The sequence below is a fragment of the Cololabis saira genome, chromosome 2 (assembly GCF_033807715.1).
Source record: "Cololabis saira isolate AMF1-May2022 chromosome 2, fColSai1.1, whole genome shotgun sequence".
In the NCBI taxonomy this organism is placed as follows: Eukaryota; Metazoa; Chordata; class Actinopteri; order Beloniformes; family Belonidae; genus Cololabis; species Cololabis saira.
The window spans coordinates 4,599,429-4,612,979 of NC_084588.1; the positions used below are offsets into that span (position 1 = coordinate 4,599,429).

The 13,551-nt window shown below is 44.4% G+C and overlaps 1 protein-coding gene across 1 annotated transcript in view; it reads right to left on the reverse strand.

Annotated features, from left to right (window-relative positions):
- wdr59 (WD repeat domain 59) overlaps positions 1-12,971 on the reverse strand; it is a 37,610-nt gene extending 24,639 nt beyond the window's left edge. Inside the window, exons 1-12 of the mRNA XM_061736370.1 lie at positions 12,731-12,971; positions 11,686-11,735; positions 11,014-11,149; positions 10,844-10,929; positions 8,286-8,366; positions 7,964-8,001; positions 7,604-7,692; positions 6,157-6,273; positions 5,986-6,063; positions 2,538-2,694; positions 1,550-1,629; positions 1,342-1,465 (exon numbers count right to left, since the gene is read on the reverse strand). Of these exons, the coding sequence (XP_061592354.1) occupies positions 1,342-1,465; positions 1,550-1,629; positions 2,538-2,694; positions 5,986-6,063; positions 6,157-6,273; positions 7,604-7,692; positions 7,964-8,001; positions 8,286-8,366; positions 10,844-10,929; positions 11,014-11,149; positions 11,686-11,735; positions 12,731-12,784 (1,090 nt within the window). The 5' untranslated portion in view covers positions 12,785-12,971. The remainder of the gene's footprint in view (positions 1-1,341; positions 1,466-1,549; positions 1,630-2,537; positions 2,695-5,985; positions 6,064-6,156; positions 6,274-7,603; positions 7,693-7,963; positions 8,002-8,285; positions 8,367-10,843; positions 10,930-11,013; positions 11,150-11,685; positions 11,736-12,730) is intronic.
- Between the last annotated feature and the right edge of the window lie 580 nt (positions 12,972-13,551).

Below are 13,551 nucleotides of genomic sequence, written 5' to 3' on the forward strand. Positions count from 1 at the left end.
ATAACCCTTTTAAAACCCGAATATTGGCAATAACCCGAATTTGCACGGCCATGTAAACACCAATAACCCCTTTTAAAAACCTGAATATGAGCCCTGGGTTACTCCTTTTAAAACCCGACTATTGGGTCATGTAAACGCCAAACAGAATATCCCCATCAGCCCCGCCCCACTGCAAACCGAGTAACTGGATTTGAACGGGAGAAAATGAAAAATGACTATGAAAAAAAATACAATAAGTACAGTAGGACAAATTGTGACTAGTGCGTATTTCACTGCTCTTCTGATGCTGCTGCATCCTGACTCACTCTGTAGCGTCTTTTTCTCCTAAAGCCGCGGTGCAGGTGTTATTGAGAGAGAAGAAAATAGTTATAGGTCGTTTTGTCGCTGTTTTTTCTTCTGGGCAAAAAGACATGGATTATATCTGAGACTGTAATGAACGATTCATCAAAGGTCCCGTTCTTGAGCTGCTGCTGAAGCTCATTGGCCGTTCTCAGCTTGTTGCTAAGCAACCAACGTTATTGACACAGGAAGTGAAGAAACCGGGAGACTGTTTAGCCAATCAGAATTCAGAACACGATGCACAATGGAAATCTGTGAAGCAAAATAAATCAAATCAATCAATCGATCAAAAACCGTTGTCAGATAACAGAAGAAACCGAACAAGCTATAGTAAATATAGATACTATGAACTTCATTGAACTAATATAACATTTAGAAATTTAAGCTATTTAAGAGTTTTCAAAACCAAAGCTTTGTTAACGCTACCGCTACTCTTTGATGCCATGTTCATTGTTTGATAGTTTAACACCACACATATGTGTGAATTAAATGACGTGACTACTGGGATTAAAGTTCACCGTGCGAAAATGTAATGATGAAAAAAACGATACACAGCAAAAACTGAAAATCTTAACAAGAATATTTGTCTTATTTCTAGTTAAAATGTCTCATTTTTAGTAAAAAGAAATCTTATTACAATTAAAACAAGAGTCATCACTGGAAAAAACAACAATTTTCACCTGTTTCAAGTAGATTTTCACTTAAAATAAGTAGAAAAATCTGCCAGTGGAACAAAATGTTTTTGCTTGTAATGAGAAGATAAATCTTGTTCCACTGGCAGATTTTTCTACTTATTTCAAGTGAAAATCTACTTGGAACAGGTGAAAAATTGTCAAATAACAAGTTATTTATCTGGTAATGACTCTTGTTTTAAGTGTAATGAGATTTTTTAACTAGAAATAAGACCAATATTCCTGGTAAGATTTTGAGTTTTTGCAGTGTACGAATCGATATTTAGGAATTAATATGACAATCGTTTTAGAATCGGTGGTTCTGCGTCACCTGGCTGGTTGTCGGGGGCAACCATGCTGAGATGTCCCTCCGGCTCCTGAGACGACAGGGACTTCTCAGACTCCACGGTGAGAGACAGCCCGTCCATCAGCTCCTCCACGTCGCTGACACACAGCTGCACAACGATGACAGCAGCACAAACGTGAGCGGATCAGAGGAGGGGGAGCGTGCTCCATCCCAGCCGCTCTAGAACACCAACCTGCTGCAGCTGAGGATCCACCCTCCAGATCCTCAGGGTCTGGTCCCGGGACCACGTCACCAGCTGGAAGTCCTTCCATCCTGGAAGAACAATGACACCAGACCACATTACCTAATCTTGTAAGATACTTTATTAGGGAAATTTGACACAAGATATAATACAAGAAGAGGATGAATATCTTGTTAAAGTTCTGCTATCGGCGAGTAAAAAAGCAATAACAAGGTTATGGTATAAAGCAGAACCAGCGACCGTGGGGCAGTGGCTGAGACCTGCGGAAGAAATATTTGTAATGGAAACAATGACATATAAACTACGATTACAAGAGTTAGTTAGTTAGTTACAGTAATATTTATTTCGGTCAATCACAAACATAAGAATCAACAAACAAGATAACACAGGTTTTTCCCTGGTCAACATTGTGATTATTTTGACCGAAAAGGTCAAGATTTATCTTCTCATTACAAGCAAAAAAATCTTGTTCCACTGGCAGATTTTCCTACTTATTTTAAGTGAAAATCTACTTGAAACAGGTGAAAATTGTCAAATAACAAGTTATTCTTCTGGTGATGACTCTTGTTTTAAGTGTAATGAGATTTTTTGACTAAAAATGAAACATTCTAACTAGAAATAAGACAAATATTCTCAAAAGATTTTGAGTTTTTGCAGTGTAACAAGGCTGTTAGCCAATCCATGACCACGTAATATTGTTGCACTGACATAGTGAATGAAGTGAACAGAATGAGTTAAAATGCGTTTGTCAGATACGCTTTTTCTGCTCTCTAACTGCCGCTTGCTGTCCGTGGTGCAGAAAACGGATGCGTAAAGGCTCATTGACTGAATTGATCCACACGTTGTTAAAGTGTTCATAGTTTACCAGGATGTGAGTGAGACTGCATTTGAAAAAGTTCCAATATTTTTGACCACACAGATAAGCTACAGCTCTGAGAGTGATTTGTTGGGATGTGAAGAGCCGGCGTGGCAGATTTACCTTCCTTCTGCGGACGCCACTGGAACTCCAGGACCACGTCGTCGTGGCCGACGAAGGCGTGGACGGGACTCTTCAGGTCCCGCGTGCTCCACAGCAGCAGGCTGTTCTCCCGCCGCAGCTGAGGAACCATGACGGTCACCAGGCCGTGGGAGAACGGCTAAACACACACCAAATACACGTCAAATACACATCATCCACCCCCCAGCTGCATATCTATGAAGGAAGCTCAACCACATGGTTCAAATATTTGCTGTGTTTAGGATCATGCTATTTGTTCAAGGACTGAGATCATTAATATATATACATTGAGCTATATTATACGTACAGTATTTATATATCTTTATCTCCATTAATATACATGGATTTATAGTTATATGTAGATATGTCGATATATAGATTTATAGTAATTTTTATGTATATAATTGGAGGTAAATATATGAACCAGTATATATACAGCATATCTAGTCTTATAGTTAATAATACTAGTTAATAAAGTATATTGTTATACCATTGCTGTCTATTGTTCTCTATCATATTGTAGTATTATAGTAATAAGTATATAGTAGTAGTATATAGTAATGATAATGTAATACTATACATTATAATTACTTCTATTATTAAATACATACATAGTAGCACAACTAAATGCTGGGCGTTTGTTTTGTTTTCTTTGAATTGCTTTGTTTTTGACTATATTTATATATACATATAATTGAGTATTATATCACTATATTGAATAGTTATTAATGTAGGGATGTTTGGTTATGTGTGTTTTATAAGTAAGTAATAATATAATATATATATATATATATATATATATATATATATATATATATATATATATATGTAGCATTTTTTGTAGCGATGAACGGGCCCTCGCGCGTGCAATTTCCAAAGTTATGGCAGAAAATAGGATCTATCACATATCGACCAATCAGAAGAAGGGGCGGAGCTACTTTGCACCAATTATGTTCAAGGACTCAAAACTGATGACACCACCCACGAGTCTTTATGTCAAACCATTCAAAAGTTATGGCAGAAAGTAGGAACTATCAAATAGCGACCAATCAGATAAAGGGGGGTGCGCTTTTTGGCGTCTATCGTCGCCACGGTAACGCTTTTGACTGAGAACAGTAATGTGCGTCATCGCAGGATGGAGACGCACATTTTGATGTATAACACACCTGGGTGCACGTTACGGTTCGGGCTGAATTAACTGCTGAAGGAATGGCATAAATTGCGCCAAAATTACACGATTAATTCAAAATGGCGTTTTCTAGGGGGCGCTGTTGAGCCATTAGGCCATGCCCATTAAAGGTATTCTATGCAACAAATCCCTGATCCCTGATCAGCTAGCAAGATTTGAAAGAGGCACCTCTAAGCCCCCCCCATTCGGTCCGAATGATACGGATTGGTCCAGGTCCAGGAAGGGAAAGAACCAGTGGTGTAAAGTAACGAAGTACAAGTACTTCGTTATTTTACTTAAGTAAGATTTTTGAGAATTTGTACTTTTATTGATACTTTCATTTTTCTGTACTTTTACTTTTACTTCGTTACATTTTCAAGGAAATAATCGTACTTTTAATCCGCTACATTTAAAATTGGACACGTCGTTACTCGCTACAAATTAAAGAACAGCACAGCGGGGCAGATTTATGGAACCATGAGGCGGACGGGAAGGAAGGGGGGCGCGTGAATATACCGAGAAGGAGCCGCAGCTCCCGGGAGAGTTGCGCCGCAGAGGCGGGCCGGAAGGTCGGAGGAACCGCCGTCGCGTCGAGTACCGAGGAGGACTGAAGCCTGAATTATGGTTCCGCGTTAAATCGACGCAGAGCCTCGCCGTAGGGTACGTTGGTGTAACGCGGAACCATAAATCAGCCTTGAGCGGCAGCCGACGCGTGTCCATGCGCACCATTCTTTGATTCCACCACTTCTAAGGTGGTTTTGGCATTTAAAAGTTCAAAAGTCTCATCCTTTATCAGCTGGGGTTGCTTAATGTTGTCACTGCATATACAGGCTGGGGGTGGACCTGTCAGCGGGGCCAATGGGGTACAGCAGCAGTGATGAGCAAAGGGAGAAATTAAAATGGGGTAATGGAAACAAACGCTAAAGGGGTCAGAATAATATCACCATTATTTAGAGTTGTAAGCAAATTCTTGGATTTTTCATTTCTTTGCAATCCTTTTGAAAATAATTTTGTACTTTGAATTTTGTACTTTGTACTTTGTACTTTTTACTTTTGTACTTAAGTACATTTTAACCCATGTACTTTTTGTACTTTATTATATTTAAGTTGAGGTACTTTTATACTTTTACTTAAGTAATTTTCTTAATGGGTACTTTTTACTTTTACTTAAGTAATTTTCAAGCAGAAAAATTTGTACTTTTACTTAAGTACAATATTTTTGTACTTTTTCCACCTCTGGAAAGAACCAATCAGATGTCTTCATTTTAAACCACGCCCCCCCGCCCTGTCCCATGCGCGCACTCGCTTCCAGCCGCCCCCGTGTCCACTTCTCACGGGTCCTCCTGGGCTCACAGTGTCCCAGTGTAACCCCCTCCCTCCCCTCTGCCACGGACCCCAGTATATAGATATAGATACCGGTAGTTATTTCCAGAGCGGGTCGGTCCCGCTGTGTGTGACCGGGGAGCGGGAGCCGTTAGTCCGCTGCTGCTGCTGCTCTCTGCAGCAGCAGCAGCAGCAGCAGCAGCGGCAGCGAGCGGGGATACGTGAACAGCCGCAGCCGTGAAAAGCCGCAGCAGCTCCAGCTCGGAAGCTGTATGGGGTCCGTGGGGATGTAGGCGTCTCACGGCGAGAGCGGAGAGCGCCGGTGCAGCGCAGCGCCGGTGCAGCGCAGCGCGCTGCGGTGCCGTGCCGTCTCTGTTGCCGCAGCTACGCCGTAGGCTACAGAGTAGACGCCGTAGGCTACGGCGTAGCCGTGGCTTTAGAGCCTGCTTTAGAGCCTGCAGCGCACCGCAGCGCTGCCGTGCCGTGCACAGTCCCCCCTTGCCCCCCCTAAAACTGGCCTCGCTTACAGGTGAATGAGACATGGGGTAGTTTTGCTGTAAATGTGCTGTCCAAAATGTTTAATAATCGTATGCGCGTTCGTGTTTGTGGGGACGTGGCTTTGGACGGAGCGCTCGTGGGTGGGGGGCGGGGCTTAGAGGAAGCGCCACTTTCAAATCTTGCTAGCTCTAGGAAGTTGCATAGAATAACTTTAATGCAAACCATGAAATATCAAATTTTTCGCCAGGCCTGGCTTGCATGCAAAATTTGGTGACTTTTGAGGCACGTTTAGGGGGCAAAAAGGCCCTCCTTTCGTCAGGAAAAAAAAATAAAGAAAAAATCCTAAAGATACAATAGGGCCTTGGCACTGTCAGTGCTCGGGCCCTAATAATGTTGATGGTGTGGTTTGTCTTGGGTGATGGAGATTTGAGGAGGACTCACCGTGTACCTGGCCTTCCACACCGGCACCTGACACGACAGGATGTTCAGGTACTTCCTGGGCTGCCGGTAATCCCAGAACTACACACACACACACAGCCATGGGTAAACATCAAGGTAAGAGGCAGAAATAAGCCTGTCCTGCATGTTTGGCCCATATCTGCATGTCCTCACCCTGACAGAGTTGTCCTGGCTGGACGTGGCGAAGATGAACTCGTTGTCCGGATGCCAATCCAGGCCGTGGATCTTGGACAGATGAGCAGCCACGTACTCCACTGCCGTGCTAGGCTTCTGCTCGCAGGACACACACGTAAGGCGTAAGGAGGACAAATACTTCAACAATGGTTATAATAAATCTCTTATGGCGCTTTTCCACTAGCACCTACTCAGCCCAACTCGCCTCGCCTTGGTTCTTCTCCACCAGGGGTCTAACGTGCCGAGTAGATACTTTTCTGTAACTATTCTGCCGAGGTTCTAAGCTGCTGAGTCGGCTGTATCTGACATCATCACACTACAGGCCACCGATTGGTCGGGGGGTTGGAGTCAGACGTCTGAAGCCTGATTTATGGTTCCGCGTCAAATCCACGCCGTGCCTACGCCGCAGGTTGCGCCGTGTCACACACCCCACGCCGTCGCCCCGTCACTGACGTGCTCCTCCCAAAAATTATAACTACGCGTCGAGGCGACGCAGACCAAACTCAGACGAGAGGGCTGTGATTGATTCGCTTGGTAGCAATGCATTTCCGGTTTCCGGTTGGAAGCAGTCATGAACTTTCAGCGCTCTTTTCTTCGTGTATGTGTGATTTTTTTTGTTTAGTTTTTTTGCACAATAGTTGTCCTTATCTCTTTGATTCACTGTGACCGGAAAAGCTGGAAAACCATTCAGGAAAAGATTGCGACCCCCTAGCGGTTGTGGGGGCTACTGCACCGCGGAGAAATGGAGTGACGGAGAAGTCTGAATGTTCACTACGGCGTCACGGTGATGGCGTAGGCTCTGCGTTGGTTTAACGCAGAACCATAATTCAGCCTTGAGTCAGGAGGTGGAAATCAGCGAAAGAGAGACTCGAGTCACAGCAGCGCAAAAGTGTGTTTGGTGATCCAACTCTGAGGGTCAGATGTTCATAAACCTGGTGCTGAGGAGAGAATTAAAAAGGGATCTAGACGGAGATAAGGAACGACCAGATCTACCAGGAGCTCTGTCTCTTCATAGCTGCTCACGGATCCAGATGACTTTTCAGCAGCGCAGAGACAAACTAACAAAAATTAAAAAGTGTTGCCGCTTGAAGCTTCTCTCTCTCTCATTTTTTTTACTTGATATGGAACACAAGCCTCAGACCCAGCAGCACATCTATCATCTCCTCCAGGTTCTACATCTTTAGTGTTGTTGTCTTCTTCCTTTAGATCACACAATCAAATACGTCACAGCAGCTTCTCTCCAACCTCCTACTTCTGCTCCAGGTGCTGAATTGTAGTGGAAAAGAAACCAGGCCGAGTTGAGATGAGTAGAGCCGAGTAGGTTCTAGTGGAAAAGCGTCATAAGAACATTGCTGATGTCTTTCCCTCTTGGCATTGTGTTAACGGACACTTGAATATTTGTACAAGTGTAGTCGCCGCCGCTCACTCTTTTATCCCACACTCGGACGTCTCCGTCGTGGCTGGAGGCCAGCAGGTACTGGTTCTTCTTGTTCCACTTCACCTGAGACGCTCCGGCTGGGGGACAGGAAGACCAACGGACAGGTGGACACGGTCTCCATCAATCACCACATTCAAAACATCTGACATTCCAGCTTCAAACCTGGGTTTTCATGTGATTTGGAACTTGAGAGCCACAAGTGGTGCATTCATGGACCCCTGAGGAGCGTGTTGTACAACTGTCTTGGTCGGACGGTAAACTACACATGTGTGTGTCATGTTGGGGGTCCTTGAATGCACCAGACTTCTCTGAAGGAGGAACAAGGGGACAGGGCCCTGGAACACTCACCAACAGCGGACAGCGCCACGGTGGGTTTCCGAGTGTCTCTGTGGAGTCAAACACACATCAGTGGGTGTGGGGACAGAGACAGAGACATCTGGAGGAGAATTAGTCTGGAGATCTTCACATTTTAAACTCTGACACTTGATTTTCACAGTCAAGTACTGGCTCCAACCGGTTCCAACTGGCTCCAGCCGGGTTCAGCCCAGTTTAACCAGTTGCAACCAGCTCCAGCCGGCTTCAGCCACCTTCAGCTGGCTTAAACTGTAGAAAACTGTAAAGTGAGTAGAAAACCCGCCCGGCTGTGACTCCACGACGTGGGCCTTCATACCTGGTGTCCCAGATGTAGATGTACGTGTCCACGGAGCTGGTGACCAGGAGCTCGGGATCAAACCAGGACCAGTCCAGATCACTGAGGACACAAACACACAAACACACCACGATCAGCCCAGGGGGCCTCGGCCTGCAGACTCCTGACCCGGGATTCACACTGAAAGCGTCACGGGCGTCATAGAAGTCCGGCTGCCATTCATTGTCTATGAAAGCGCTGCGAGAGGCGTTGGAGGCCACGGAGGTGTCGGAGACATTGCAGGAGTCCAGAGCGTCAATTTGAAGTATAAAAATCTCAACTTTATGCAAATGAGCAGCGGCGACGCCGAGGCGTCCAATCACAGACCGGGATTCCTGAAGCGAGAAGCCTCAATGCAGATTGTACTTTCATGTTCACACAAACGTTCACTCATTCACATGCGTACAGGAGCAGAGCTGTGCACTAACACACTTATTTTATCAGGAATTAATATATTTCATCCAGCAAACTGACATTTTTCCTGATTTGACTGCCGTTTTTACCTGAACTGCTCATGTGAAACAGTAACTGATGGTTGAGGAGCTGGATGGTCCCAACTATTTTATTTGAGCATCGATCCAACGCAAAATAATTAAAAAACGTTCTTATTAATCACAAAACACAGTTTAAACATAATGACCAAACCCGCTGGGACCCGGTGTGTCAGTGTTCACCTCAGACAGACTGCAGCTTCACCGGGACCAACGATGATGGTTGATGTTGATCCAGGACCGACCTGGTTAAGGATCAAACTCACTCTTATCTACGCAGAAATATAAAGGCTTCCCAAAGTGTGATCCATGGTGAAAGAGGAAACTGAAGATGTGCAGCTATATACAGATATATGTAGACCAGGGGTCGGCAACCCAAAATATTTTAGAGCCATATTGGACCAAAAACACAAAAAATAAATATGTCTGGAGCCGCAAAAAATGAAGTCTTGTCTTGTAAGGTTTCTTCCCGCCTAAAGGGGAGTTTTTCTTGCCACTGTTTGGCTTAAGGTTTTTCTCCCACTAGGGGAGTTTTTACCTGCCATTGTTTATGTAATAACTGCTCGGGGGTCATGTCCTGGGTATGGGTCTCTGGAAAAGCGTCTAGAGACAACTTTTGTTGTATTAAACGCTATATAAATAAAATTGAATTGAATTGAATTGAATTGAATTGTATAAGGGTGGGTGGAGAAGTCCTGCCTCAGGTGGAGGAGTTCAAGTATCTCGGGATCTTGTTCACGAGTGAGGGAACAATGGAGCGTGAGATTGACAGACGGATCGGTGCAGCGTCCGCAGTTATGCGGTCGATGTACCGCACCGAGGTGGTGAAGAGGGAGCTGAGTCTAAAGGCGAAGCTCTCGATTTACCGGTCAATCTACGCCCCTACCCTCACCTATGGTCATGAACTTTGGGTAGTGACCGAAAGGACAAGATCGCGGATACAAGCGACCGAGATGAGTTTCCTCAGGGTGGCTGGACGCTCCCTTAGATATAGGGTGAGGAGTTCCGTCACCCGGGAGGAGCTCGGAGTCGAGCCGCTGCTCCTTCACATTGAGAGGAGTCAGCTGAGGTGGCTTGGGCATCTGTACCGGATCCTCCTGGACGCCTCCCTAGGGAGGTGTTCCAGGCATGTCCCACCGGGAGGAGACCCCGGGGAAGACCCAGGACACGCTGGAGAGACTATGTCTCTCGGCTGGCCTGGGAACGCCTCGGACTCCCCCCGGAAGAGCTGGAGGAAGTGTCTGGGGTGAGGGAAGTCTGGGCATCCCTGCTGAGGCTGCTGCCCCCGCGACCCGGTAACGGATAAAGCGGGAGAAGATGAGTGAGTGAGTGAGTGAGTGAGTGAGTGAGTGAGTGCGTGAGTGAGTGAGTGAGTGAGTGAGTGAGTGAGTGAATTGTATAAGCCTTAGAATGAAGGCAACACATGCTGCATGTTTCTATATTAGTTATAACTGGGGGAAGATTTTTTTATTCATTATGCACTTCGAGAAAAAAGTCGAAATGTCGAGAAAAAAGTCTAAAATGTCGAGAAAAAGTCAAAATTTCAAGAAAAAAGTCGAAATGTCGAGAAAAAAGTCTAAAATGTCGAGAAAAAGTCAAAATTTCAAGAAAAAAGTCAAAATTTTGAGAAAAAAGTCTAAATGTCGAGATTAAAAAGGAAAGGAAAAAGGAAGAAAAAAAGGAAAGGAAAAAGGAAGAAAAAAAGAAAAAAATGGAAAAAAAGGAAAAAGAAGAAAAAAAGGAAAAAAATAGAAAAAAAAGAAGAAAAAAAAGAAAAAAAAAGGTCAAACCTTTTTGAAAAAGCTCCAGGAGCCACTAGGGCGGCGCTAAAGAGCCGCATGCGGCTCTAGAGCCGCGGGTTGCTGACCCCTGATGTAGACTATATGCACTTTGTTCCCTCCAGTTCTGCAGCGCAGCTTGAAAGGCGTCGGAGACTTTCAGTGTGAATCCACCAAGCAGCGCGATGCAGGCGTCAGGCGATTTTTGACGCTTTCAGTGTGAATCCAGCATGAGGGCCTTGGCCCGCAGACTGGCGCTCCTCTGTGTTACCTGATGACACGGGTGTGTCCCTGCAGCGAGGTGTGGGCCTCCCCACAGCCATCCCTCCACGAGTACAGATCCACACGCTGGTTACTCTGAAACACACATATCACTTTTCCAGATAAAAATGTATGAAACCTGGATCCAAACATTGAAATGAGACCATGTTCAGAACTCACCGAGGCGGCAAAAATGTGGCCTTCAGACTTATGGGGATTCCACTGGACCGTCCCCACGTCCCACTTACTATGACGTCCGATCTTACGCGGTGGTTCCGATGGCGCCTCCAGGTCCACCATGTAGAGGAAACGACGGCTGGATGTGGAAAAAACACCCAACAACAATTACGTGATGCTCCGCCCCAAGCGCCTACGGAAGAGTATTAGGGCCAGGCAGGAGAAAAATACAAATAATATTTTAGAGGAGGAAGATTTTTTTTCATTATGCACTTCGAGAAAAAAGTCAAAATGTCGAGAATATTGAAGTACAATTTTGAGAAAAAATTTGAAATGTTGAGAAAAAAGTCAAAATGTCGAGATTAATGTTGAAGTACAATTTCCAGAAAAAAGTCGAAATTTTGTGAATAAAGTTGAAATTTTGAGGAAAAAAGGTAAAATTTCGACTTTATTGACAAAATTTAGACTTTATTCTTGAAATTGTATTTCAACATTAATCTCGACATTTCGACTTTTTTCTCAACATTTCAAATTTTATCTCGAAATTGTACTTCAACATTATTCTCAACGTGCACAATAAAAAAAATCTTCCCCTCTCAAATATTTGTTCTCCTGCATGGCCCTAACACTCTTCCGTAAGCACCAACACTGAGGCGTTCAGGGACTGGAGCTTACCCAGACAGCACAGCGTGGGAGCCCAGGCAGTCCACAGACATGGCGGTGGCCTGAAAACAGAAGATGTTTGGATGGTGTTCAGATGGGTCACCTGATCACACCGGATCTACCATTTTCAGCTGGTCAGTTACGGTGACTCCTACGGCGCTTTTCCACTAGTACCTACTCAGCCCGACTCCACTCGCCTCGGTTCTTTCCCACTAGGGGTCTAACGTGCCGAGTAGATACTTTTCTGTAACTATTCTGCCGAGGTTCTAAGCGGCTGAGTCGGCTGTATCTGACATCATCACACTACAGGCCACCGATTGGTCGGGGGGTTGGAGTCAGACGTCTGAGTCAGGAGGAGGAAATCAGAGAAAGAGAATCTGACGGATTCTTGTTCATTTTATTCAACCAGCAATGGCAGCAAAAGTCTGTTTCATGATCCAACTCTGAGGGTCAGATGTTCATAAACCTGGTGCTGAGGAGAGAATTAAAAAAGGATCTAGACGGAGATAAGGAACGACCAGATCTACCAGGAGCTCTGTCTCTTCATAGCTGCTCACGGCTCCAGCTGACTTTTCAGCAGCGCAGAGACAATCAAGCAAAAATTAAAAAGCGTTGCCGCTTGAAGCTTCTTTTACTCTCATTTTTTAACTTGATATCAAACACAAACCACAGATCCAGCAGCACATCTATCATCTCCTCCAGGTTCTACATCTTTAGTGTTGTCCTGCTCCTGGTCCTGATCTTGGTGCTGATCCTGATCCTGGTCCTAGTCCTACTCCTGGTCCCTGTCATAGTCATAGTCCTGGTCCTAGTCCTACTCCTGGTCCCTGTCATAGTCATAGTCCTGGTCCTAGTCCTAGTCCTGGTTCCTGTCCTAGTCCTAGTCCCTCACACTCCAACCCCTGACAGCAGCTGAGGCTCCTGTGACCTCACACTCTTATGTCATAATTCGGTTAAAAACATTTAGACAAACAGTTATTTAATCTTGACATGGATCTGGACTGGTGCACGGTTCTCTGTCTCCGTTGATTCCCACTTTAGCAGCACCTGAACGCACCTGAGCGTCCCGAAACTCCACCACCACATTCTCGCTGCTCCAGCGCGCCGCCATCTTCCCTCCTCTACCGTCAACAAACCGTCACGTGACTGTCACCTGACGTCACGCTGCGTTCATGGGCTGGGGGACAACGACGGAAAGACTTATAATAAACACATAGGAAACTACTCTTACAGTAAAAGGAAAATAACCCCAAGAGGGAAATTTGTTTGGAACTCCCATTTTTCTGACATTCATTGGAAAACAGCGTGGCTCCTTCCCTATAAATTTGCAATCTCAAACAAATTAAAAGAAGTCCAATATAAAATTTTACATCATATTTACCCCACCAACCAACTTATATCCAAATGTGTAGACATTGATAGCAGAGGTGTATTTTGTAAACATGACGAAGAGACCATCATACATTTGTTTTATGAATGTGAACATAAGTTTAAAATTTGAAGAATTTTTTGACATACAAACTAAAACTGTAATTAAATTAGAAGCTAAAGATATCTTACTTTATTACGAAAACCAAAATGACAAAATTCAACAACTGGTCAACTTAATGATTCTTGTTGCTAAGTTTCACATTCAGAAGGCAAAATTCTCCAAATCCTGTCCATCCTTAGTTCCCTTTAAAGTTGATTTGAAAATGTATTTTGAGACGATACAATTGATTAATAACAAAAAATGTTATACCACTGTCAACCTCATAAAATAAATGTTTACTGATATCTGAATGTATTGCCTTGTTTAGTGTAATTGTTAATGTCACGAACTACTTGCACTTTATTGTAGTCTTTTTTGTGAAGAGAATAATATTTTTGGACTATGAT